The 27,998-nt window shown below is 44.2% G+C and overlaps 2 protein-coding genes across 8 annotated transcripts in view; one reads left to right on the top strand and one right to left on the bottom strand.

The window, feature by feature from the left end:
- EFR3A (EFR3 homolog A) overlaps nucleotides 1–27,998 on the bottom strand; it is a 181,206-nt gene that overhangs the window by 17,543 nt on the left and 135,665 nt on the right. For 4 of the 7 annotated variants that reach the window (XR_009516671.1, XR_009516670.1, XR_009516674.1 and 1 more), the window contains 2 exons: nucleotides 22,467–22,554; nucleotides 18,573–18,797 (listed from right to left, as the gene is read on the bottom strand). The exons of 1 other annotated variant lie outside the window; for it this stretch is intronic. The gene's annotated coding sequence lies outside the window, so the exon portion shown is untranslated. Of the gene's footprint in view, nucleotides 1–18,572; nucleotides 18,798–22,466; nucleotides 22,555–23,119; nucleotides 23,272–26,034; nucleotides 26,316–27,998 lie in introns of all 7 variants that reach the window. 2 more of the 7 variants (XR_009516673.1, XR_009516675.1) reach the window with 2 other exon arrangements.
- HHLA1 (HHLA1 neighbor of OC90) lies at nucleotides 21–27,547 on the top strand. Its single transcript, XM_059995207.1, has 16 exons — nucleotides 21–99; nucleotides 1,191–1,250; nucleotides 4,192–4,251; nucleotides 5,336–5,416; nucleotides 5,903–5,986; nucleotides 6,358–6,441; nucleotides 11,336–11,419; nucleotides 13,074–13,130; nucleotides 13,235–13,327; nucleotides 15,789–16,028; nucleotides 17,986–18,234; nucleotides 20,973–21,041; nucleotides 21,366–21,440; nucleotides 22,840–22,996; nucleotides 25,642–25,724; nucleotides 27,282–27,547. The coding sequence occupies exons 1-16, from the start codon at nucleotides 21–23 to the stop codon at nucleotides 27,323–27,325; spliced, it is 1,599 nt and encodes a 532-aa protein (XP_059851190.1). The 3' UTR covers nucleotides 27,326–27,547.

Raw genomic sequence — 27,998 nt, 5'->3', positions numbered from 1 at the left:
TGGACCAGAGTATCCAAGACATGCCAGGCTTCCTGCTACATGGTCCACTGGTAAGGCTGTGCATGGGCCTCACATGTGTCCTGTCCCTTTACAATACAGGTGGGTCTGGTGGAAGTTCAAGTGTCTGTTCTGTATACTATGTTTGGGTATTCATTGTGCTTTAGAGAATTGTAGCAGCCAGCGTTTCAGCCCAGAATCCAAACGAGTTTGATAAAAATGGCAATAATAAATTCCCCATTTATTCTGCTGCAGTTGAGTCCCATTTATGCAACAGAATTATCTTCATCTCCACTGTTACCATCCTTATCCAAAGCATCATCTTCTCTTTGGTGGGCCACCAGGAGAGCTTCCCAAAGCAGCTCCTTGCTTCCCCTCTTGTCTCTCAATGATCCATTCTCCACTCACCAGCCTGAGCCACCTTTTCATACATTCATTAAGCCACCTTCCGAGTCCTCCCTCATTTCTCCCTCCTCCTCCCCAAAAGTATTCAATGACTTTCTACTTCTCTTTGGACAGTATCCTAAGTCCTTTACGTGCTCTACATGACCCAGCCACCTCCCCATCGTCTACGGTCCCTCATATCCTTCATTCCTTATGCTCCATCACATTGGCCTTCTTTCAGTTCATAAAATAATACTCATGCCCATCTCAGACCCCGGGCTCAGGCTGTTACCTGTACACAGAATACCCCCTCAGCCAGGTACGTCCTGCTCACACACTACTTGTCTTTCAGATCTCAGCTGAAAGTCACCTCCCAGGGACGGCTTTCAGATCCCTGAGATTAGATCAGGCTCCCTGATCCATACGCTCAAAATGTTTTCAAAGTATCTAACATTGTTTGTAATAATATCCATGGGTCTTAATTTCCTTCATGTTGGCCTTCCCAACTAGACTATAAGCTCCATAAGGATGGAATCTGTATCTATCTGCTCATATTATACCAGCATCTAACACACACAATGCCTATTCAAGTCCAGAGGCTTAGTAACATGATCAACTATTAGTATTATTATAGTTAGTCAATAAATATTTAGTGACGAAATGATTGAATGAATGAGCAAACTCCATGTGGGATTTCAAGTCAGTCCACATCATAATTTTCTCATCTTAAAAGGATTATTTTGGGTTAAATTTTCTCTGATGTTATGTCTGGGTTATAATTTCTCTGATGAAATCTTTGCTTCCTTTAGAGTCTGCCTTTAAAGGGGAAGCCAAGAAGGAGAATGTCATGACCTTCCTACTTACAACATGTAAATGGGCAGGTGGTCCTTCTTAGTTTACTCTGTCTTGGGTAACTTCCTTGGCTTCTCTGAGCCTCACTTCCTCTGTCTGTGAGATGGAGACTGTACTTGTACCTCCAGCTCTAACAGTCACAGTAACAGTTCCCATGAGCTGCTCATTGCTTTATGGTTCATGGTACACCCGGATTCTCATGACCTTATTAAATCCACAAAAACTGTGACCTTCTATCAGCAATAGACGATTTCATAAAGGGAGATATTGTTATTTGACATCATCACTTTTGTAATAATCCCACCTTTCTTGGACTTTTTTTTCTGATGGTATGAATTTGGTTGTAAAGCAAATGCAGGACAAGGTAAAAGACAGAGAGGAGTCAGGCGCTGGGTTTCTGTTCCTAATGTTTTGGCAAACAAGCAGGATAATTTTTTTAATACTTTTGAATTTGGGGATGGGGAGTGGTAGCAGGAATCGCTCTTTATGCTAAATTTTTAATTTACTTTTAATTAGTTAGTACATTCATATAGTTCAAAATGCAGAAGGTACAAAGGTGAAAAAGTTAAATGCTCCACCAGTCAGCCACTTCCTTCTCCAGAAGACACCAGTTGTACCAATTTCTTCTCTATAAGCAGGGTAATTTCCAGCAAATATTTCCCGTTTGGGTCTTTAATTTTCTCTTTAAGTGGGAACAATTCCTGTTTCACAGGTAATCATAAACCATGAAAAGCAATAAAATACTAAGCATGACTAAGTATGAAGAGTGCTAATACCATTTACCTTAAAGATACTACTATGGTGGTCATTTTATCCAAAAAGAGAAAAATAGCTTTATGTTATCTGCCCAGCAATTTATCTGAAAAATGTCTATAGCATCCTATTCAGAAATCCCTGCTTCTGGGGTATTTAGATCACACTTCAAATATTGTTACCAAAATCCACCCATGGGTTTGTAATTATGAAAAGAAGTGGTGGAAATAATTTTTCCTTAATGAAATGAGCAGTGTTAAGAAAGGCTCTTGGTTAGGAAGACTGCAGCCCAGGGCTCATCATTCAGATTTGACAGGTGTTAAGAATCCCACAAACCCAGCAGCTTATAGCATCCCTGGAGCTTGGCAATCCAGAGCCCAGATGATTCCGGTCCCTCACCCTGACAGAGGGCTCTGCTTCGTGGTCAGGTAACAGGTGAGGTCGGCTGGTATCTCCTACAGATCTCCCTGCAGCTGCTTCAGAGTAGACTGTGGGTGTCAAGGGCCCCTCAGTGTGCCTGAGAGGGGAAAGCCAGACGGACTCTCCCAAGCCAGGGGGGGGTTTGTTTGACAGCTTCAGGCCTGCTTGGTAATAAACATCTGTCTCAGACTTCCTTTAATTGTATCGAGAACATAACCGCCACCTCCAGTAGCCATGTTGTGCTGTAAAGAAGGACATCCACAGACTCCCCCTACCTCTAACCCCAAAGCTCTGATATTTAACCAAAAAACCCGATCATCTGTGAAAGGCCAGATTGGCTGACAACAGTTGACTGAACCTAAGTTCCAACAGGGTACATAGAAAGCAGAGGGAACAACCTAAACGTTCATCCACGGGCGAATGGATAAAGAAAATGGAGTATATGCACACAGTGGAATATTATGCAGCCTTAAAAAAGAAGTGAATCCTGCCATTCACCACAACGTGGATAAACCTTCTGCTAAGTGAGATAAACAGTCACAGAAGGACAAATACCACATGATGCTGCTTCTATGGGGAATCTAAAATCATCAAACTCATAGAAGCAGAGAGAAGAAAGGTGTTTGCCAGGGTCTGGGAGGAGGTGGACACAGGGAGACTGGCCAGATGTGGGATTTAGATACATCACGTAACATTCTGGGTCTCAGTTTCTCATCCTTCAAAGGTAGTGTTGGATAAGATGAGTTTTCAGGATATTATAAATTGCTGAGGCTCTGCTTCCACAGTACTATTTTATTCATGAAAACTTTTATTTCAGTGTCTGGAAATAAAGAAGTTAAGAAGGAAAAAGATGGGGCTTTCCTTGCTGCAATGGTAACTAGACCGGTCCTAAATGCTAACTTACTCTGTGACACTGTAACACATTTTTCAGCCTCTCTGTGCCTTGGTTTTTCCATCTATAAAATGGACATAAATCACCTTCTCCAATGGAATGTGACATGAAAAAATAATCATTGCAACAATAATAGTAACGGATGCAGTATGAGTAAATGGCGTCTAATCCAAAAGAGCTGACTGACTTTTCAGGTTTTAGCTTTCCGTCACTTCCGCAGTGAGGTCTCCTCCATCCCCCAGACCAGGTTGGGTTCTCTGATAGAGGTGCTCCCAGCATCCTGCTGGTCCCTGTTTGACACTCTTCTCGTGGGATTACACGTGAATCTCCCTCCTCCCTCTGAGCCACAGACAGTAGGCTCTGCAGCCGTGGAGACTCAGTCCCTTCCTGTTGACCTCTTTATACCAAACACCTACCGTACTGCCTAGCCCTAGGTGAGTATTTATCGAATGAATAAAGAATGAATGAACGTCTTTGGTATCTCAGGATTTCCTTTGACACTGTCTTCTTTGGCAGCATGAAATTTGCTGAGTGGGCAAATGGCCTGATACTTTGGAAGTAGGTTCTGGCCCTTCATTACCAGCACTCAGTTGTGCAAATTTAGGCAAGTTTCTTCTCCTCTCTGAGCCTTGGTTTCCCAACCCGGTAAAGAGATGGGGTGGATTAGGCTCCCTGCATGGGAATCACCTTGTCCGTTTATTAAAATCTGCATTTCTAGACCACGTCCAGTTCAAGGAGACTAGAATCTCAGGGGGAGGGACCACAGTGCCCCCGGTGATGCGGACCTTCCCTAAACCAGAGGGCAGCTGCGGTACAGACCTCAAGGCCCCTCCAGCAACGTGGGGCTGAGGTCGAAGGCTCTACTTCCCTCCTGAAGCCTTTTCTCTTCCCAGTGTCTGGCCTCAGAGGAGACGAGAGTAGAGAAAAGGGGGTTGCTTTTCTGGATACCACAGGTGAGTACTGCCCACCCCACCCCCAGTGCTCCATGGGTGGCCTGGGCCGCTGAGATTACTTCTCCCACCTCTTTGGACCTCCATTCTCACCCCCGCAGCAGAGCAACGGCATCCCTCCAATCCTCAGATTGCTTTAGCCACAATTATCTGAACATTAGGTAAGAGATGAAGAAGACAGTGTTTGCCAAAACATGACGAGCAGCGTCAAGCTCTCATGTCCCCTTTGTCAACTGCTGTTTCCAAGTCTTCAGGGAACAGCTGGGAGAAGCAGCGTCTCTCCACTTGGCTGCACACTACCAGTATCTCGGCAATTGGATGGATGGATGGATGGATGGATGTAGGTAGTAATGTCTGTGACACATCCCAGACGTATTGAATCTGAATCTCTGAGGATGGAGCCCAAGCATCAGAATTGTGGAACTGGAAAAAAATCTTTCCAGTGATGCCAAGGGCCAGCCAGGATCCGAGCTCCTCTGTTTTTTTGGTTTTTTGTTTTTTTGGTACGCGGGCCTCTCACTGTTGTGGCCTCTCCCGTTGCGGAGCACAGGCTCCGGACGCGCAGGCTCAGCGGTCATGGCTCACAGGCCCAGCCGCTCCGCGGCACGTGGGATCTTCCCGGACCGGGGCATGAACCCGTGTCCCCTGCATCGGCAGGCGGACTCTCAACCACTGCGCCACCAGAGAAGCCCCGAGCTCCTCTGTTAGACAATGTCATTATTTATATTATACAGCACATTGAGAACTCCTGCAATTTCCTTATATTGTATATAAGGGCTTATATTGTATATAAGCATCTCCCACCAATCTCTACTCTCTCCAAATGCAGAGAGAAAATATTCCCTAAAATAAGCATTCCTTGTGTTTCACCCAAACTTCTACCTACTCTTGCTTGTCACAGTACATGCCATTAGCTGTCACCTCCTGAGGACAGGAACTGCCTTTTATCTTCCAAATCCTTGTGCCCAGCACAGGGTGTGAGTTCATGTCCAAAGAGGAGGCACATCTGCCTGAATGTCGGAAATGAGGAACTTTTCCTTTTGCCAAGAAAGGCCTGCTGATGACATTATCTTTGAATCTCTTTCAGAACTGCCTGCAATGTCGGTTGATCTGTCTGCGCTTAACCTGACAGAGCTGGTGAACGGGATGCTGATCAGAGCTTTAAAAGGTAAACAGTTGTTTTAAAAGAACAATCCAGGCCCATTTTTATCTTGTTCCTGCTTCGCCTCTGGACTCTCCACGACCTGGGCAAGACCCGTCACATCTCTGTGTGTCTCGGGTCCTCTGTGTTCAGAGCAGAGAATGTGTGTCCTGCCTAACTCATGATGAGACTGAAAACATCCAGATGAAGCAGGTTTGCCAGCATTTTGAGAGCAAGCTGCACTCCAAACGCAGCATCTGTGTAGGCATCTCTACTCATAACTATATTATGAGACAACTGCAAAAGTTTAAGGACAGTTTAGGAAATATAGCCAAGGGACATGTATTTTTGCCTTTTTTGTTTGTTTTTGCTTTGATTTGATTTTTGTTGTTTATTGTTATATTTTTATTTGTTCATCGTATTATTAATTTCCATGATCAGTTTGCTAATTTCTATTGCTGTTATTATTGTTAGTGGGCATTTACTGTTTCTTCATCTCAATGTTTTTGACAGACAGCAAGCACTTTTTCTCCTTGCTAAGTGTTACTTCCCACAGCTCCTTTGCCTTCCACAAGTTTTCTGTGGCCATTTACAACAGTAAGTGCTGGCTCTCCTTTTTTAAAAAAAATTATTTTATTGAAGTATAGTTGATTTACAATGTTGTGTTAATTTCTGCTGTACAGCAAAGGACTGAGTCATAGATACATATATATATATGTTCTTTTTCATATTCTTTTCCATTATGGTTTATCACAGGATATTGAATAGAGTTCCCTGTGCTATACAGTACGGCCTTGTTGTTTATCCATTCTAAATATAGTAGTTTGCATCTGCTAATCCCAAATTCCCTATCCATCCATCTCCTATGCCCCCTCCTCCATCTTTTCTTGGTGGCGAGAATGGTAAGCGATGGGTAGGCAGGCCAGGCCATGTGTCAGGGTTGCTATGTGCTTCATTTCTCTTCACAGTTTCTAACCTGAAGACTGTGGACCCAGCCAAATTCCCCTCACGGTACTGCTACTGCTTAAACAACCGGACCAACGATTTATCAGGTGGGTAGAACTCACTTTGAGGCTTGCAGGCTGCCCTGATTTTGCTTGTGCCCTTTTAAATAAGGTTGAATTATTTGTTTTCTCCTTAGACTAAGATCAGAAAATGAAATGATATCTATTATGCTTAAATATGTGCACATCCATTGTCCTGGAAAGTTCCTTTCTTGGTTTTCTACCCTAGAGCAATAGTTACGTCTGCGCAAAGGGGCAAGAACAAAAGGTAGCATTGTTTGAGAGCAAAAGCTGAGAACAACCTAAACATCCATCATTAGGAAAACGGCTGAACAGTCTACGGTACAGTCAAATCTTGGAAGACAGCCATAGAGAATGCATAAATGCATGCGTGTACACATGCAAAGGCAGAGTGAGGACCAGAAAGGCCAGCGAGTGAGCCAGAGAGCCGTGAGAAATGAGTTCAGAATTGTGGGGGCAAGGCAGGAAAGGTGTTGCAGATCATGTAGAAGTTTATAGTCTGCCACAAGGTTTTCCACTTTTACTATGAAGAAGGAAGCCATTGTGATTGTCCACACAGAGGAGTGACGTGATCTAACTTACATTTTAAAAGGAGCCTTTTGGCTGCTTGTTAAAGAACAGTCTGTAAGAGAAGCAAAGACCCAAGGTGAAAAAGTCTTCTGCTTTTTTTTCCCCTTGCTTAACATAATATTAAAAATATTTTCCATGATATTACAAACTCTTTGCAAACGTGTAATGGTTACATAACCTATGAATGTGAGCATTTTCTTAGCTAGTATGCTGTTGAACTTTTGGGTGGATTCTAGGTTTCTCTTAATATAAAAAAAATCCTGTATTAGACATCTTCGTGTCTAAAACGTTTCCCTGTTTTAGATTACTTTCTGAGGATAGATTCCCCAAGGAGGAATTTATGGACCAAATGTTGTACAAAGAGGATAATGATTATTGTTTAATAAGTACTGGATGCCACACTCTGCAATAAGTACCTAATATCCATCTTCTTATTTAACTCACCCTCTGAATCTCATCAACAAACTACATTTGGGAGGGAAAATGTTCTTCATAATCACATCTTTCTCACCATCTATTAGCCTCGGCTAGAGGCCAAGTTTTGTCTGGTGTTGAGTCCCTGCCCTGATTGTGTGAAAGATAAAAATAAAATTTAAAAATTGGAGTCACATCTGCTGGGGAATTTTGTAATTCTGTTTGGTGAGCTGAAGTGTATTTTCATACACATGCAATGCTTATTTGCAAAGAACTGATCCATGGATCGTTACCACTGATAAAATAGCATCTTGCTCCCCTGGTAAACCATAGAGATTTTCACAAGGTTTAACATGTCACAACGTGCCTAACGCTGATTCCCCTCCAACTGCTACCCTGAGAGGCTGTACACTTTGGCCAACATCTTGCCATGGTTCAAAACCTTTGGGGAAGATGTGTTTGTGGATAATCTTCAGACATGGATTGTTTTCTGAATATTCTCAACTCTGACATATAGCCTTCCTCTGAGTGTGTTTTTCCTTAATGAAAATAGCTTAAATTTTCTTGATTTAAAAAATAATATATTGTGATGATAAAGTATATTGTGATGTTAATATATTGTGATGTTAAATTTTCTTGATTTAAAAAATAATATATTGTGAGCTTAAATTTTTCTTTTTTTTTTTTTTTGCGGTACGCGGGCCTCTCACTGTTGTGGCCTCTCCCGTTGCGGAGCACAGGCTCTGGACGCTCAGGCTTAGCGGCCATGGCTCACGGGCCCAGCCGCTCCGCGGCATGTGAGATCTTCCCAGACCAGGGCACGAACCCGTGTCCCCTGCATCGGCAGGCGGACTCTCAACCACTGCGCCACCGGGGAAGCCCGAGCTTAAATTTTCTTGATTTAAAAATAATATATTGTGATGCGAAAAATAATATATTGTGTTGTATGGAAGGTATGAGTATACCTTCCATAAAACATGGAAGGTATAATCAAAATATCAGAGACACCTGATATCCCAACATCCATAGGTAATCACATTACCCAAGGTGATCTAAGCCACCTCTCTCTAATTCATCTATCTAAGCCATCTGTCAACTACATATCTAACCTACCTCTCTAACCTACCTACCTACTCCACCTACCTACCCCATTCATCTAGCCATCTATCTACCCATCCTACTGTACCTTCTCTATATTATTTAGAAAACAAGCTAGGCTATTATAACAAATGATCCCAAAACAGGGTGACTTACAGAAGGTAGAAGTTTCATGTGTGACAGTCTAGGTAAGCATACCAGGACTGCTCTGATGGTTTGATGGTTTAGGAGCCCAGGCTCCCTCCAGCTTGTTGCTCTGCCTTCCACAAGGTCTGGCCCTCATTCTCATAGTCCAGGGTGGTTTGTCACCGCATTCACATTCCAGCTCCGAGGAAGGAGAGAAAGGAACTGGAAGACACGCCCATTCACTATATAAACTCAGTCTGGAAACCTTTCACATTGCTTCTTTTCACATTCTATTGTCTAGAACGGAGTCACATGGCCACACCCACCTGCAAAGCAGGCTTGAAAATGTAATTTTCAATTACGTTAAACTACCATGTGCCCAACTGAAATTTCATGTTTTCTTACTAAAGGAAAATGAGAGGATGGATATTGGGAGACAGCTGTCAGTATCTACCATGTTTTCTATGAAATTTGATATTCCATTTTCAACTAATCAGCACGTCTCAAAAAACATTCCATTCAATGATATAAATATGCTTCATCCTTCATATGAATTCACAGTATTCATTGAAAGAATGTACCGTAATATAATTTATCTCTTCCTGATGGAAACTTTTTTTTTTTTACAATTATCAGCAATGCTGTGATGAGAACCTGTGTACAATCACTTGCAGTGTTTGCCTGATTATCACTGTAGGATACAGTCCTCAAAACAGAACTGTTGTCTGACAGGAAGAGGATTTTGTGATGCTTCAAACTGCTAAAATTTCCTCTAGAAATCTTGCATAAGTTTACACTTCTACCAGTAATGTTTGAAAGTGTGTGTTTTTCCACACCCTCGCCAACACTGAGTACCAAGAGACATTCTTAAATCATTACCAATTAAGACAGACAAAAAGGGTTTTTTCCTTATTTTCTATTTATATATGAAAATAGTCAGAAATCATTCATCTGTGTGTTGCTAGTAAATTAGATAGTTCATATTTTCATCAAAACAAAGAATATCTTTGAGGCAGTGATAACTGATATTCTTCCAAGCCTAGGACCCGATTGTGAAAGCAGTTCTAAAAGGACAGTTGACAAATGTATTGAGCAGGAGATTTGTACGAGCAGTGGTGGAAATTTTGGGAAGAATAGGAGCTTTAGCACAAGGCAGACCTCAGATCAAATTCAAGCCCTGCCACATGCTCTGGGACCTTGGGAAAGTTCCATCATTTCTCTGAAACTTGGGCAGAATCTGGACTCCATGCTTGGTGTCTGGGCTGCAAAGCCATGCTCATAGCTTCTATGTAATATAAATAGTGGATTGCAGTTTCTTGGTCTATCTATGAGTCTCTCTCTCTCTCACTAATCTCAGCTTCGGGTAGGCAGAGATGGTATCTTAATCCTCCAGTGCCTAAAAGACGTCTGGCATACTCCAACACTCCATGAATGTTTATTAGATGAATGAATTAATAAAGGAGACTTTTGAGAATTAGAAAGAAAATAGATGGCATAAGTAATGAAATACTACCCCTCTTCAGTTTCTACAATGTGACTATAAACAGATTGGTCTAAAGAGACATAAAGAAGGATGCCTACATTCTGCATGGCCACGTGTCCACGCCTGTACAGGTGGCCCACCACATCTTCCTCTAGGAGACTAACCACGCACCCGTGCACGTGTGGTAGGGTAGGGTACCACATAGGTATCACATAGGGTAGCGCCCACCTCCTGTTGGCCTTGCATGCTATACATTCCACTGGTTGTCACATCATGTTTTCATGCCTCTCTGGGTTCTATATTTTCAGTGGTCTGGGTTCTATATTTTCAAGTCAGCTTGCCCCTGACCCCAGCTCATAACCCCGTTACTGAGTAAAAGAAGCATTTAGACGAGGCACGACGGGAAACTATCCACGGGACCTCAGAAGCTTCTTTAGAAATTCACAGTTTGGGGCTCCTAGAATAAGTACTCCTTGTTTCCGAAGCCAAGAACTTGCTGGGTCCTGGAAAACCATAACTGAACAGCAGAAGAGGCAGCAGCTGTGTGGGTAGGAAGTGCATTAGGAACTTTCGTTGGTCAATGGCACCCACCATGTCAAGACCTGTTCAGAACGTGCTCAGAGAGAAAGTCCTCGAAGATTTTATAGCTTGAAATTTTGTAAAATTATCTCAATCTCCTCCCATCAGACTTCTGAATGTGGAGGGCAGGAGAAGAGCTCCCTTGTTCTATTTTGTGTAAAGTCCTTGTCTCCTTTGATAGTTCATAGTTTATAATCCACCACTAAATTTGGTATCATTTTGAAAATCTGAAGTTATGTAAATTTACATCCCATGTCTGCAGGGCTGCTTCTTATCCAATGAATTTGGTATTCTAAATCAATTAGATGAAATAATGGAGGGGGAACAAATCAGAAAAACCATTATTCAACACTATGGTTTTGCAAAGCTCTTTGCTGTTGGCAGAGAAGGATCTGGGGTGGGGGGAGGGAAATGGAGGAGAAAGGAGATTATGATGGTGGATCCAAAAATTTACTGCCTGCCTGAAATCAAGCCTTGAAAAATAACTAGTAGTATTTCTTTTTATGATTGTTAATAATCCCCAATACACCGAACTAAATCAAACTTGTAAAATCTACTCCGAAAAATCCAAATACAATATACATTTCCCTTCAAGTCTCTGAAATTTAAACCAAGTCTCAGAAATTTAAACCTCCTCAATCTGTCTTACAGATTTCACAGCCCTACTGGTGGACATCATTGGAAATTCTACCAGCTACCTCACAGAGATTTTAAAGTCACCCTCCATCCTCTCAGGTGTGCTCATCTTGAAAATGCTTGGCAAATGTGAGATTTGGCATTCATCATGGAATAAAACCTAGTCAACTTCCCACCCCGATCCCTACCATAGGCCAGGCTGCCAGGAACTTTATTGTAAGTTTAATTTAGACAATCAGCGTGGTACAGTTTCAACCACCAGTACAGTATTTGAAGCTTCCATCTTCCTATCAAAGCTATTCCTGGGGTACAAAAAGTTGGAGGAAGAATCCGAGGCTCAACACTGGGGGTAGTTAGGCAGACTCAAAAAACAGCTTCTACTGGACAGCTATACTCCCATTTTAAAGACGAGAAAACTGAGATTCAGAGAGGTTGAATATTTTGCTCAAGGTTGGCTCAGAATTCAGACTTAGATCTCTATGGAGCCTAAACTCATGTCTGACATACAATTGAGAAAGATACGCTTCAGTTATAAGGCGGCTTCATATAACCCGCAGGCAATTCACACTCCCCGGGGGGCCTACTTTGAAGAGCACAGATGCAGTCAATAGCCCAACTCTTGGTCTCATCAGAAAGGTGGCGTCCCACACTGTGGAGCAACTACTGTTTCAGGAGCAGTGCGGGAGGAAGCAAGAGAAATAACAGATCTATTCAGGTGCCCGGGACCCTTCTAAGGGCTTCCCTCATTGGATCCTCACCACAGCCACAGCCATATGGGGCAGCTACTATATTTATCTCCACTTTACAGGTGAGGAAACTGTGGCACTGAGAGGTTAAGGAACTAGCCCAAGATCGTTCTGCAGAGATAGCATTCTAACCCAGGTGATCTGGCTCTGAAGTCCATGCTCTTGGTCACTATTAATACATATAGTAATAGGGCCACATTAACAAGAACCATTATTACTATGATGCCTATTTACTGAGCTCTTCTATCTGCCAAGCACCATACTTAGAGTTTCACATACATTGTCTCATTGGATCATCATAGCCATCCTACCAGAGATGTCCAACCACACAACCACAGTCCTTTAGGCAGCATCTTCAGGGACAAGTATGCTTAGGAACTCAGAAGTTTTTGGATTTTTGATGGGGTAATAGGGTGTCTACACTACACCTGACAGAACACCTCCAGCAGCATCCAGGACAGCTTGCTGTAAATCAGACACATTCATGTTCATTTAGCAAAATGGTTCACCCTTTACACTAAGGAGAGATAAACTACAATAGCCTCGCATCTGTCAGTTCAGGTTTTGCCACTGAATGAGTCGGTACCAAACTCACACAAAAACCTTCCATCTTACGGAGATTTGGGGATTTGGGAAGTGCAAATAAGGTACTGTGGGATTTGAATTTTCCCCATTTTAAAGACAGGTGAACTGAGTCTTAGAGAAGTCAAGCAGTTTATTTATGCTCACTTAACTAATCAGTGCCAGAGCTAATGCTGTAATCCTGGACGCTGACCCCAGAGGCTCTGCCCTTAGCCATTACATTATACTGCACCTTCCCTCCATCAAAAAAATTAAAACCAGAAACTCGGGGATGACTGAAAATCAGGGCTCCTAAATAAGGAGTTAGCCTTATTTTCCTATAGCATCCAGAGCTAGAGATTTCCAGCTTAATTTTCATTTCAACCAAAGACTTAACAGCTTCAGGCCCATTGCTAAGTCCTGTTGTATCCTGGTCTGTCTTGCAGTGAGTCAAGTGAATCAATCTGACTGCATCTTCATCTGTGTGATGTCAGGAAAGTCAGGTGAACCACCAGCCATTCTTTGACAAGCTCTCTGAGCTGAGAATTAAACACAGCCCTCCAGCAGGTGAGCCCAAGATTTGACCCTGTTGGTGTGGTTCTTGCAGGAAGGAATCTTTCTGACTTCTGGGAGATGGCGGAAAAATCTCCTGTTATCAATTACACATTTACCAGCAGCGTGTCTGGTGTTCTGGGTGAGTGTAACCCTCCCAAACTCCCACTATAGAGTGTCCAGACCAGGGTCCCAGCTAGCAAGCTGAAGACTGAATGCTGCCCGCAGGTATTTTATTTAGCTGTACTGTGTGAAAATCAGAGGGTTTCATCATTACAATTTTTTGAATTTCTAGATTTTTTTTTTTTTTTTTTTGCAAAATATCGGGTAGCCCTGGACCCTCCCCCTCACCCATGGCAACTGGGGTTGAGTTGCCATCCTCCCCATTAGGAGAGACACCTTTCTCCTCTTTTCCATAGCCCTCACTTCTCCCTGTTGCCTTGCACTTTCTTCTCATATAAACCACCTGGTTTTTGTAGGTATTTGAATTTGTGACCCTGTTGTAGACATTGCCACTCCGTAATACTCAGACCGTACCCAACCATCCTCTACCCCTCCACACACATCTACCCATCTTCCTGCCTTTTCTCTGGCATCAGGTGGCATTTTTTGGAACCACCTTAAAGCCATCTTTTTCCCGTACACTTATGGGTCATTTCTAGCTGAGTAAAGCTTCTGGAATCTGGTTGGTCTTCCAAGATCATCATCTGTTGCTATGATTATCTTAGTTAAAGTCCTTGTCATCTCTCTTTACTATAATAGCCTCTGAACCAATCTCCTTTGACCCAGTCTCTTATTTCTCTGAAATATCCATCCATTGTCATAAGAGTGATAAAATAATTAGGTTATGTCTCTTCATTGCTCAGAACTCCTAAGTCAGCAGTAGAGGGTCTGAAGTTCTTAGCATCGAGTATACATTTGTCTGTCATCAAGCCCACCCTACCTACTCTCTTTCACATAAACCTTCTGCTAAAACTCCACTGAAATCCCTGCCCTTCTTGCAGGCGGCATACATCTCCATGCCCCTGCAACTTTGCTCATGCTATTATACCAGAATGGAACTTCCCTACTTCTCCATAGTTCAGAATCCAATTTGTCTGTCAACGGCCAGCTCAGCTGCTGACTCCTCTTTCCAAAAAATCCCCCAGTCAAAATTAGTCTTCTGTCTTCTATGATTCTACAACACACTTAGAAGTCATTTGGACTGTTACTCCAGGTTGTGTCACAGATGACCTCATCTGTGTGTCTCCTCACTGAATCATACTTGAAGGCAGAGACTGTCTCCTTCATCTCCATAGTCTGCTTTCCCCTCAGTGCCTCACACTGTGCTTTGCACATAGTAGGTTCTTTATCCGTGTTTACTGGAGTGAAATGAAGTTTACAGTCAACCTCCAGTTCCACTCCAGAGGGCTGCCTTCTTGGTATTTATCGTAGGGCATCTCTTAGTTATGCCGAGGAAGGAACTTCAACTGTATGGAACAAGGCTGCTTGATAAGGAGAAGAAATGGGCATTTGGTGGGTTCCCCTCACCTACCCAATTCTGAGGACAGATCTGAGGGGTGAGTCGATCTCACTTCTTCAGAGAGTCCTTTCATGACTTTCTGACCCCCAGTCTCAATGATGTCTCCCCTTTTGTGCTCCTGTAAAGTTTTCCCAGCAACAACTGCTTGAGAAGAGAGAGCATATGAACAAGTTGACCCAAAGCTGATGTGCTTGATGGCCAGTCGCCTGGCTGAGTGACAGACGGATTGGCAGGCACTCAGTCCCACGTGCATTAATCTGAGAGCTTCTGGTGCCTGTGGGGTGATACTGAGCTCAGAAGTAAGGCAGGAGAGAGGAAATGAGGCTGCAGGGCCACCTTCTGCAATTGCACTGGTTGTGCCTGACACAGTTACCTGCCAAAGGGGCAAGTAGGGGCCGAAATCCCACCTGTCTGCAGGCCAGGCTTTGTCCCCCCAGAGAAAGAGACCTTATGGGCTGGTGAGAGCCTGTCCTATCCTAACATGCAGCCTCCATCCCCTAAGCCTTCCCGAGGGAGGCTTCATGAACACTTGGACCTCTTCCTCCTTTTCCTCATGGAGAATCCAAGGGCACTGTGTAGATCTCCTTCTGAATGAAGCCTTCCTTCTGTCTCTGTGGGGGGCCATCTTTCAAGTGGGTTTCTTACTGGCAGCCCCTAGTTCCCCCAAATTTCACCTCTGGCCCCTAGTCAGACCCACAGCGCACATGAGCAAACCTAATCCCTCTTCCTGGGACCAGTGCCAGAGCTGTGGAGGGGTTGAGGGTTGTGAAGTGGGCAAGGACCCTGACAGGATCCAGGTTCTGTTCAGGAAACACCTCAAGTGCCTGATGCTTTCTGGCCTGACAGCTTTGTATTCTGTGCACGTTGCTTTTGCCCGTGGCATTTTCACCTCTCGATATTTTAGCTTAATCTGTCATTCAAGGGGAAACCCTCCTCTTGGTGACGTAACATACTGCTCCGAGCAAGGTCTGAATCTCTGCATTCTGTGTATTTGCTGTCCAATGACCTTTCAGTGGCTCGACAGTTCTCTGTGTGCAAAGTGCCAAGCATAGTAAAGCTGCCATTGACTGTCTCCTTGAATGTGCAGCTACCAGGGGGACGGCCCTGACTTCACAGCTCACACCCACAAGCCGGCAAACACTACCAAGGACAAGCCCCCCACGTGGATCCCAGAACGCTGGAGTGTCTGCTCTGAGAAGCTCTCCCAGGACAGAGACAACCCCTCCTTCACAGGGAGAGCAGACCATGAACACAAACAAGCATGCTGAGGGTCACAGCAGAGCCCCGGCCGCCCTGGACGGCGCCTCTCCCACCCTCTCAGACTGGGGTGAGATTTCTCACCCCGTCCTCTCCTGTCCTGTTTCTCCCCGCACTTCCCTCTAAGCTCAGATAAATAAGTGAAATCCTTCCTTTATCCCTTGTCCACCAACCTCTTTGTTCAGCAGCCCTTTAAGAAGAGAGAGATGTGAACCAGTATGGGTATGATACCTATAAGCAAAGGCAACAAATGTCACTGGCATAATGTCTTTCTAACATTTAATTTTATAATTTTTTTAACATCCTGACTTCTATTTATTTTGCTTTTTTTTAACATCTTTATTAGAGTATAATTGCTTTACAATGGTGTGTTAGTTTCTGCTCTATAACAAAGTGAATCAGTTATACTAGTTTAAGACTCACAGGAAGCTGCAAAAATAGTACAAAATCCCCTCATACCGTGCACCCAGCATCCCCCGATAGTAATATAAATGTGGTATATGGTAACATCAGGTATTTTCATTTTAACAGAGCAGGTAGCAATCTCTCTCCTGAAATTCACACTAAATGGTGAAATGCAGTCAACATTTTATGGCAGGCAGGGTTAGGTTAATTTGTAGCTGGCTGGATAATGTTGCCAAGAATATATTAATGACTTGATGCCAGTGTAAAAAGCTGCTGCTGCTGACCTGCTGAGAAGTTCTTCTTTTCCCATCATTTTTGTGGGGACTGATCAGTGGTGTTGTCACTGAAGATGTAAAAGGCATGCTTATCCTATTTGGAATAAGATACAACTGAGCTAACTCTTTCATTAAAGGACGATTATGTCTCAATGAGTTCCAACAATGGACCACAGTCATCAGAATACATTCATTCATTCATTCACTCATTCACTCATCAATACGTATATTTAATATCAGACCCCAGGCTAGCTGTCAAAAAACACAGCTCTAGCAATGTTCCCTTTCCTTCCTGAGCTCTCAGATCTGGGAGAGAGACATAGACAAGTAAACTGATAATTATTATCCAGCCTACAAAGAGCTATTGTCCTGGAGAGCCCAGAGAGGGGGCTCCCCTGAGGAGCTTGAGAACCGATAAAAGTCAAGCAGACAGGGAAACAAGAACGAGGAAAAGGAATCAGATTCACTAACTAGAAATTTTTTAGTAATATATCCACATCACACAATTATATAAAATTAGAAAGCTTTCCAGCATAATATGAAAAAAGATGTGATTGCCAGTGGCAAGAAAAATCATAAAATATCTAGCTATCACTCTGAGAGGGAAAGTGCTAGTTCTGCATGAGAAAAACTACAAAACTTTCAAGAGAGTAATAAAAGCATATTTAAATAAATAAAGGGTTATACCATGTTCTGGATGAGAAATCGGAATAGTTTTAAAATGGCAACTGTTCCCAACTTAACCTATAGATTTAAAATCCTCCCAGGGGATAAGTTTTGTACAACCTAAAAAAAATGTATTTTAATTCTTAACATGGGAATGAACGAGTGAAAACACCTGGCGCTTGTTTAAAAGACCAGTGAGGGAAGACTTGTCTTAATGACCGTCCTGTGATATTGTCAGTCAGCCGTCATCATTATCATCACCGCCATTTCAATGGTAACGCTGAGAAGAGTTTAGTAACTCGCCCCAGAGTTCACAGCATGGAGGAGGTGGGGGCAGAACGTACACCTCCAGGTCCCCTTACCTTAAACCCTTCTACTGTATCACATGACTAGAATCAGTATTTCTTAAATTTGACAGTGTCCACTGTCCTCTGGACACACACCCTAGCTGATTGTTCAGCGTCCTAGGAATCTGGAGAATTTTTTTAAATTAGTGGTTGGGAAAACAAAGTTTAGTGTGGTCCCCTTATTCCAATTCAGGGTAGGGTTGAAGTCCCTGGATTATCTCTATCATGCATGCGCACTGCATGTACCCTTAGATTATATGTCAATGTCTTGTCAATTTTACCTCTGAATCAAAGCAGTCAAGCAGTAACTGCCCTGTTACTGTCACCTGTGCAGCTACCGGGAAGGTGGCTGGAATTCCATGGGTGACAGCCCGCAGGCAGGCATGGGCTTCCACACTACCTGTGCCCTGGGCTCAGGCCACCAGTGAGAAAACACCTGGAGGTCTTCCCTGGGAAACACGTTCCTCCCCGCCGACATCTCCTGCAGAGGCCGAGAAGGCCACGAACACACGGAACTTTTCCGAGACTCCTGCCAGGACAGCGGCCATGCCTGACAGCCCACCAGGGACCAGCCCAACCTCAGGTAAGAGAGGATGCTCGCTCCTACGCCACTAGTTACATATACAAATATAGTGATAGGCACATTAAAATGTAATCATATAGTACGAGGAAGGTCTGAGCTCTGAAAAACTGTGCGATTCCAATGTTGTGTTTGTCTATGTATTTGTGTATGTGTGTGCGTGTGTGATATAGATACACAGAAAATAGAAACTAACCAAAATAAGACTGAAAAGAAATTCACAACATGTTAACCTTGGCTACATCTGGGAAGTATCAATAGATAAGATTTGATTTTTCTTCACTTCAGTGTCATGAATTTTCCATATTTTCTACTCCTAGGATCAGACAAAAATGGTTTACCTGTTCTTAAAATCACTTCCTCTGATCTCTGCAGCCAGAGGCCCTTCTTCTATGCTTCTGTTTTCAATGGATCGTAACATTCATCACTGCTGTGCTGTTAGGAGCCATGAACTTGACCTTTCTCCCCTCTGGACTATGCTCTCTTTAAAGGCCTGTGTCTTTTCTCTCCAGTTCCCATGAAACACAGCAGACATCCAGTAAAAGCTTGCTGAATTACCTGAATTTCTGATGAAGTAGAGAGGAAGAAGTAAATGAATTTCAAAGGGTGCAAATGTAAAGTCTTAACTTTAGGTGCAAAATCTCAATTGTACAAAAAGGTCTGGGAATGTAACTGATAGCTTAAATCAGAGAAACACCTGACATAATGGCATCGGGAAAAATACAGGCGAACATACTTGGGTTTGGCCAACAGGCAACATCAGCCAGCACAGCCCTGAGGCTTTGAGCTCTGGCCTTTATTTCAGACACAGTAGCTTTTACATCTTGACTCCACCACCGTTGTCTCCTTAGGCAGTTCTTTTGATTTCTCTGAGTCCTGGTTTTCTCATCTTCGAAATGGGGAAGGTGATGCTTACTTTTCAGAGTGGCTGTGCTGATTCAGTTAAGTGAAGTCTGTAAGGTGTTCAGCTCCACACGGAGCACCTTGGAATCACTCAATCAACGGCAACGCTTACTGCCCTGTCCTACTGCCCCCAGGGCGATAGCGTAGCAGCCAGCTTCAGGACACATGCTCAGGAGGGTAGTGGCAAAGCGGATGTCAACCATAGGAGAGCATGTGTCTGCTTTTGCCCTAGGCCCCTTGCAGCTCTAACCCTCTGTGATTCTGCAGTCATTTAGTTAAACCGTGAACAGTGACCACAGACGCGTCAGCTCTGTGTTTGGGTTAGCGTTAAGGCTGCTCATCTTCCAGAACTACACAGAAACACACCCAGGCAGCGAGCGTCAGCGGTGCCTTCTGTATTCAGGGGCTTACAGTCAGTGCCTGGAGGGGAATCCAAAGAGGATGCTGATGGCTCCCCTAGTGGAGCAGTGGTTAAGAATCCACCAGCCAATGCGGGGGACACGGGTTCAAGCCCTAGTCGGGGAAGATCCCACATGCCGCGGAGCAACAAAGCCCGTGCGCCACAACTACTGAAGCCTGTGTGCCTAGAGCCTGTGAGCCACAACTACTGAGTCCAATGAGCCACAACTACTGAAGTCCACGCGCCCAGAGCCCGTGCTCCGCAACAAGAGAAGCCACCGCAATGAGAAGCTCACGCAACGCAACAAAGAGCAGTCCCCGCTCGCCGCAACTAGAGAAAGTGCGCATGCAGCAACAAAGACCCAACGCAGCCAAAAATAAATAAATAAAATAAAAAACAAAAACAAAACAAAGAGGATGCTGACCGGCTCTGAGAAAACGACCAGGTTGCCCCCTGGCGTTGGGCCTCCTGCCCATAGTTATCTGTTTGTAAATGTGTCATGCTGCCCGTCTCTGCCGCTGAGGCAGTTGAACTCAATGCTGCCACACCCACCATCCTAGCAGAGGAGCCTAATAAGGAACAAGCAGGACTGCAACACTGTACTGGGTCCAGCCCAGGCTCTGAGACCTCACCCCACCCCTCCACATCTTCCTTCAGACTCCAGCCATAGCAAATGGCCTTCCACTCACTTCTCTGAGTCTTTGCTTATTACACACTTTCCTCTGCTTGGAAGGCCTGTTCCCCTCACCTACGGCTATGCTTTCTCCATCCCAGAGAAGACGTCACCTGGCCCATCCCCCATCCCCACGCTCATGTTGCACTCCCAGCCTCACCCCTTTCCTTTCCGCTTAACCACACGAGGGAAAGTGCCTGTTTCCTCTTCCTCTCCCTCATTTTCTGTAAGAAGGCTGCTTTGCTGGTTTTGCCAGAGGCATGCATCTTGACAGCAGGATCGCTTCCCAAAGTGGTCCTTAAATCAGGACTTCATGAAGAGGATCAAAAGAATTGTTGAGATGAGCCCACATTCTATCATGAGGATGCTGGGCAGTGTACAGGGGTGGGGACGGAGTAAGTGTGCACACCAGACTCAGGCGAATGAAGAGCATCTCGTGTCCTCTTTACCTAGGAGCACCGTGCTGGGACGTGGCCCATGCAAGTCCACTCCTCTCCCATTTCATACCAGTGTTAGCGGGTTTCCAGTGGCACCAACACACTGTATGACAGTTACTGATGGGACTTGCCCATTTCCTCCTCAACACTGGGGGTGCCTCCACTGTAGAGTCTATTTCATACTCGTTTCTGCATCCTCGGCAACCCCCAGCTACCTGGCTTGATGAGCAGCAGTGGATGAACAGGGCAGGACTGGTGGCAGGGGGCCTCTTCTGCTCATGCATCCTTTGAAGAAACTCAAGCTCACCTCTCTCTCCTCTCATCCCAGGCCCATTCACCCCTGGCACACAGACTCCAAGTCCCACCAAGGCTCCGGCCCCCAGATATCCACAGGCAGGTAAGAATGTGGCCCTGGAAAGAGGAACCCGATACCCCAGGTGGAAAATATTGTTCAGGGGCAGGGGCGTGACGGGACGGGGGTGCCTGCAGGCAGACTAAGCTTGTTATTGTATTTTATTGGTTCCAGCAGGAGGAGAGCAGGAGAACTAAGTCTTGCTGTGCTATTAAATCACCCTAGGATCTTGCATAAATCACTCTCTTTCTTGACTACAATTTCCCTGTGGATTTATAGAACTCTTTAAGCTGCCATGATTCTCTGCTTGTGTGTATACCCCAGGTCCATTTCATTCTGACCTTTGCAAGGCCATTGTTGTCCTTGCAGGTGATCTCCCTGCTGCGTGGCCCTTTACCCCTGGAGAAGAGCCAGTCCTCGTCCCAGGACCCCACCGGGCTTCAAGTACGTACCAGTGCCCTGTCGCTCCTATAGCTTTTGTTTGTTTTGGACGAAGTTGTGTACTATAATAAAAAGAGGTTTGTTTGATAAATTTAGATTCAGACTGCTGGGATTAACCCCTAGCTCTGCTATTTACTGGTGAGGTAACCTCCTGTGCTCAAATTCCAGAATTCAGTTTCCTCCGCTGTAAAGCATGAATAATAACCATTATCATGGGCACTAAAAATGTATTTTCTCTGCAGCGTTTTGTATTAGGTAAGATAATGTGTGTGGAAGTGGTTTGGAACTGGAGAGCGCCATATAACTTAATTCAATCAACTGTTTTTGAATGGACACCCACTGAGAATGTGCTGGACACCCTGTAAACGGAAGCTGCTCTTACAATGAGCATGATGTTAGCAGAAAGAGGGGAAGGAAGAAAGGATGACTCCAAAGGTCCGCCCCCAGCCACTGGGTACCATTCACTTCTATCCCCTGTGGAAGGACATTCCTGGACACTTCATTCTTACAGAATTCTAGGGGAATCCCTCTCCTGGGCTTGGATGTGGGTTTTCAGGACCCGACAGAGGCTCAGGACTTGGAGTTTCTGTGGTTTACGCTGCATTTTTCCCATTTTTGGATGTCAAACTCTCCTTTTTTCCCGTGGAGCCAGTTTCCATGAGAGAGAAATTGACACAAAGTGAGTCCTTCAAAGCTGGTTGAGTCCTCAGGTCCCTCCCACTCCTAGATGCCTTTCAATATGATTCTCCTGAATGTTCCTGGACCTGAATGTTCTAGTCATATGTCAACGGGGCATTATTAAATTGCTGGCCGCTGCACCGTCTCCTTTTTCATATGACCTGAGATCTGCCTCGGCCCCATTCTCAACCTGCAGTGAATGGTGAATGGACCTTTCAGACACAAAGACGTGATTATGCTACCACAGGAAATTATAGCCCTGTTTTCTCCAGGTTCTAAAGAAACACAAGAGTGGTGCAGATGGGGGCAGTCGTCAGACTGAGCTTTAGAAAACAAGTTGACTGTATTTACCTGTATCTTTATCCGTATCTTTATCCGTATCTGTATCTATACATCTATCTCCGTACGGCTCCATCCATCCATCCATCGTTCCAGCCATCTAATGAGAAATATAAAATCTCTCATTAGAACTTTTATTTTTAATAAAATTTCAGTGAGACCATCTCTGATTTCTTCCAGGAACCAGACCCCCTCCTTTCTCTACCTATCTCTGGGAAGTCTCACAGGCAGCTTTACCAGACATGGTGAAGCAAGGCCATGTTTACCTGTTGTTCTTGAGCTACCTGAGATCGGGGGCAAGACAGTATTCACTCAGCACAGTCCCTGACAAAGGGAAGATGCTAAAGTATTGTTGACGTGAATGGTCTGGGATTGCATCTTCTAGGGTGTCCTGAGCCGCTCCTCAAGGAGGCGGCCATGACCTCTGCTCCTCTCACGCTGGCCGTCCAGAAGCTCAACCCTTGCCTGATGGAGCTGTGCCGCTTTTTCCAGCAATGCCTCTGCATGAGCCAGAAGAGAGACCCCAGGATGGAGGCAGTGAGGTAACCTGAGCCACTCACTGCTTTTTACATCCAGTATTTACAGGCTTCTGATTCTGCTTGACTCCTCTGCAGGCCACTAAGTGATGAGGCATTAAGTAATCCACACACAGATGACAGGGGTACCTCAAGGAATGCACACTCCAGTGAGTCCTCTATTGCACTGTCACCTCCTTGAGAATGAGCATGAAACCTCATTCATTTCTGGGTCCCCAGAGCCAAGGGTGGGCCATGACACAGTCAGTGCTGTCAAGTTGACTTGTATTGTGTCACATCTGCTGGAATAATTACAGAGGATTTTGAGTGGTCCCGGAACCCCAATGCCCTCAGCCTGGCACGATTTGGTAGAAGAGACTAATCAGAGGTTATGTCCACCTAAATTCCAGTTTTTTCATAAATCCCTAGCAGTCATTTGCTGACTTAATAATAAAGATGTAAATGGAAAATTAGAAGGCAGACCCCATCTTATATTAAGAAGGACTAGGTGTGGACGTTTTCCTGCCCAGGAAAGCTGACACACTGTCCTTTCTTCTGGGATTTATCCTTGGCTGTAAACCCAGAGCCAATCAAGGTAGATGAATATTTCTGCTCCAATAGTAGGAGGCCAATCTCTCAGATCTTTAAAGTTGTTTTCAAAGTCTCCTTATGAGATCTTTCAGCTTTTTCAATGCCCATTATCCACGGGCTCTAAGCCCCAAGTTCAGGTTGGCAGCCTTTTTCCATCACTCTTTTCTGGCCCTGGTCTTGGATCTCCAATCAGAGTGGATGCTTCTTCCACCCAGAGAGGGAGATATGCAAGATTTGCAGACCTGAAGGTGTTAGCCAGCAAAGTGGAGGCATTTCTCCATGGCACAGGCTGATCCTAAAGAAGAGGACATTTTGCAACAATACTTTCCTACTCGATCAGCCCACTATTCCTTCCTTCTTTCTCTATCTATCGAGCTCTTTGTATCAATAACAAGTGCCAAGTCTCCACTATGTATCAATTTAACACTGAGAGGAGCCAGCAGGATATAGAGACAAATCAGAAATAAACCCAGAAACTGAGGATTTCATAGTTGGGGGTAATAAATGGTCATAAACACACATTAAAATATGACATGGTAAGTGACAAAATCAAGTCACGCACACAGGCAAAACCTATTAATCTCATACCCTTGGAAGAAAATCAGATTTGAACCATCCATATTGCATATTTGCTGGAAGGATAATGAGGAAAGCAGAAACTTCCAGAAAGAAATTTGAGTTTAAATTTAGAGAAATGAAGCGTCTGTAAAACTGAGCTTATCCCTTCTTTTCCCTTTAAGTTAATAGTGAAGTGTTCTATAATCGTATAGTAAGCATTGAATATGGGATAAGAATAACAGAGTAGGAGGCTGGCATTACTCAGTGTGCTTGTTGAATAGGACGGCCCCTGTGGCCAAAAACAATCGTGGTTTAGTGGGGCAGTTTGGCCATGTGAAGAGACAAATTACAAAGAAGTGTGACAGATGCTATAGCAGATACAAGCTCTGCTATACAAGCTCGTATAGCAGAATACAAGCCATGGGACCCCAGAGGAAATAACTAATAGGGCTTATGGAGGAATGTGAGTTTGTTGGGCAAAAAATGGGAGAGGCCACTCCAGGCAAAAATGGTGGAGAGTGAGAGGCAGACTGGAACATCTCAGGACCACGGAGAGTTCCAGGTAGCTACAGCAAAAACGGGAGGCCACTGTCCCAGCATATGTCCCTATTCAGGAAACCTTGTCCTTCCCAACATCTACTTGGGTCTTGCAAATGAGTTTTGACTTTTCCCAGAGTTCCAGCAGCAACATCTCTGTGCCTCGGTTTCCAGAGTTTTATAGTGTCCTGTAAATTGAGGGTGACAGAACCTGGGAAATCTTTACAGTCAGCTTTACATGAGCAATTGGTTGCTCCTCAGAATATGCGAGAATCACAGAATGATACAGATGGAAGAGAAGTTAGAGACTATTGAGCCCAACCTCCTCATAGCTCAGGCGAAGGATTGAAAGGGAACTGGATTCCCAAGAGTCCTATGTGAAGCCAGTGACACAGCCTGTCCTGAAAACTCTTCTTCCTAATGACATGCGTGGCCTTTTCACTGAAGCCTTTTGAAGCAATCCCTGCGGCCACCAGCCAAGAGCAGGAGATTATTTTGCTAATATTTGCTCCACTGTTGACTATAACAGCCCTGCGCTTTTACTCCACCTCACACAAAAATAAATAAATGAACATCATCATTGATCCAGCACCTATGATAAGCCCAGCACCGTTGGGGAACTTTGCAAATGTTATCTCATGTCATCCTCAGGATACCCTATGAGTGTAGATTCCATTATTGCCTCTCATTTATATATGAAAAAAACAAGGCCCAGAGAATTAAGTAATCAGCCTGAAAGTCATACATTCTAGTAAGTAAAGATGGTAGAACTAAAAATAAGTCTTTCTGACTCTGAAGTCTAAGCTTTTTCCTACTCAGACTCATTCTCTACCTCTCCTCCCACAGCCTATAAAGATGGAGAGGGAGTTCCTTGCTATGAATAATTAGCCATTATGACTTTTTTTTTTTTTTTTTTTTTTAGTATGGGTCTCTTCTTATAGCCACAAAGGATAGTAATTGCATTCAACTCTGATTTAAATCTTTAGGTATTGTCTTGAATACTACTCCTGGTTTCTGAAGAATGCAACATACATCTGTCAGAGGGTGAAAAGGGTGTTCCACTCACACAGTAAGTACACAGCCGGACTGTATTGTAAATCGTGTTCTATGAAAAGGTTCTAGAACTCTGAGTGATGTTCCTGCCTTAGCACGGGGTCAGTAGGAGGAAGTATAACTCATCTAGTGATCATGAATCCTAGACAAAAAGAGTCTAGGGTATTTCTGAATCCCCTTCACCTAACAGTTTGAAAAAAAAAAATGCAGGAGTCAGCCCAGCCAAACACTGTTGCTTTCTCTGTGCTCCTGGGCAAGCTTCTTATCCTCTCTGAGTCCCCATGTAAGCTAAAAAGACAAAGACAAATGAAACAGGAGACACTCACCATGTAAGCACTCAAACTCCTGACCAAAGCAAAATGTATACCAATAATTCAAGAAGAAGACGGCAGCTTGAAGTGCTAGAAGTGGATGTGTATGGTACCTCCGTCCTCGTCCTCATGGCATCTGAGCCCCATTTATTCTCAGAGATGCCAGACATCTTCTTTTTTTCTTCTACTCCTGCCGACAAAAGTGGCTGACGTAGTCTGTCCGTTCCCAAAACCAATAGTTTGGCCATGGTATTGTGCCACCCTCCTGAACTGTCCGGTCAAGGGACTCTGGCTTTCTGAAAAGCATGGAACCAGGCTGAACTCTGTGAAAAATCCTTTCTAAGTATAACCCAAATATAAGGCAGGTGGTCATATGGCCATGCTTTACATAACAACAAACAATCAAACAAAACACAATTTAGCTGCCCAGCCCTTCCTTGTGGCTTTTGAAGAATCAATTGAGATCCATGATGACACTTCTCAGAAACTCTTATTCTTTTTGCCCCTCCATTATCTCTCACTTCCCACAAGCTACCGTCTCAAAACCTCTCTTCAGGCTTCATTTTCCAATGTATCACTCAATAACTTTCCTAAAATCAAGCTTTCTGGCTCTTTCTCTGTTTCCATATATCGCCTCTGATTATTTTCTTTTCCTTTTGCCTTTCACTTTTTTTATCTCTCAAACACAGTTTCCTTATTTCTTATACAAGTCCATCACCCCCCTTCCGCTGTCTTTTCCTTCCACCGTCACCTGTATTCTGCATCATAAAGACGAAGCATTTGGACTGGGGGTGTTGGAGGGGCTCAGTAGTCAAAAATAGAAATCTATTTACCTGGTGTGGGGAGAGGGAATAGGAAATCTTGCAAACTGCTTATTGACTAGCTCTTCTATTGTCCTCACCACATTAAAATCTCCACACAAACAGCATTTTACATTTACGGAACATCATAATGAGTTCAGATTAGCATTGTGCAAACTGGGGAGATGAGGTTGGTACAGCTGCGTGTTAGAAAAACATCACTGGGCAGAGACTGGCAAAATGAGGCTTTGCTCTCAACACGACTTTCCTGCTAACTAGCAAGGGGGTCTTGCACAAGTTCCTTCATTCTCTGACGTTGACTCTGAGTAACACCCTGTCCTGTGCACTGCCATATACTGGCCCCCTGGGAAGAGCCTGGGCCATCGCTGGCGCTGTCAGAATTTATGTCTCTGTAGCATTTCCTTCTCCATACCATGAGTTCCCTCTCTTTTTTTTTTCCAGCCTTGAAACAAAAATGCCTCGAGAATATCTGCAAGTCTGTTTGAGGTCTTGAAAAAGCAATGGGACCTAACAGTAAGTTGGGCAACATCTGTTCACCCTGGCCCCTGGCCCAAGTTGGCTGCATTTGCAGAATTCACCCAGGCTGCAGCCAGATTGTCAATTAATTGAATGTGGGTCTTTTTGGAAGTAGCAATTCTTTCTCTCCTGTGAATCTGTGTAAGGGATTGAATGTGGAAGACCACGTGTTAGAGCTCTCACAATCAATGCAGTGATGCTGACTCCCTTGCCTGCTCCAAGGTCATGGAAACCTAGTAGCTATGCTCAAGGGACTCCCATGGTGACTGAGACTGAAGAAACGGGATGTGGGGTGTCATGCTTGCATGAACAAACCAGTCCAGGCACTGAGACTCTGACATGGCTTAAACTTGGGACTTCAGGAAGGCAACACAAGGATAAATGAGGAAAGCTGAACCCATCCTCTGGAGAGAGTCACATATGAATTCTCTGCACAGTTTATTCAAACTTGCTTATCTACAACTCATCAGACTTGCTGTACTATCGATCCACATAACCTTCCAAGCCCCCTAAACAGGAGGTGATGAGAACCTTCCCTCACGGGGAGGTGGAGAGTGTTGTTTTGTGATGTCTGGGCTTGATTTCTCTTCTGTGCGTCCCACCGTATTTGGGGGTGCCCAAGGGCACTCTCAGGTTTGATGA

The sequence above is a fragment of the Delphinus delphis genome, chromosome 17 (genome assembly GCF_949987515.2).
Source record: "Delphinus delphis chromosome 17, mDelDel1.2, whole genome shotgun sequence".
Taxonomy (NCBI): Eukaryota; Metazoa; Chordata; class Mammalia; order Artiodactyla; family Delphinidae; genus Delphinus; species Delphinus delphis.
Note: the sequence above shows the minus strand (reverse complement) of the source record. Positions and strands in the feature narration are given on the sequence as shown.

Excerpts from the sequence above, each read along its gene's own strand:
- HHLA1 (XM_059995207.1), top strand. The coding sequence starts at position 21 with ATGCCAGGCTTCCTGCTACATGGTCCACTGGTAAGGCTGTGCATGGGC. Across the intron at positions 13,131-13,234 it reads TGTGATGTCAGGAAAGTCAG|GAAGGAATCTTTCTGACTTC; the intron begins GTGAACCACCAG and ends TGGTTCTTGCAG. Across the intron at positions 18,235-20,972 it reads AGGGACCAGCCCAACCTCAG|GCCCATTCACCCCTGGCACA; the intron begins GTAAGAGAGGAT and ends CTCTCATCCCAG.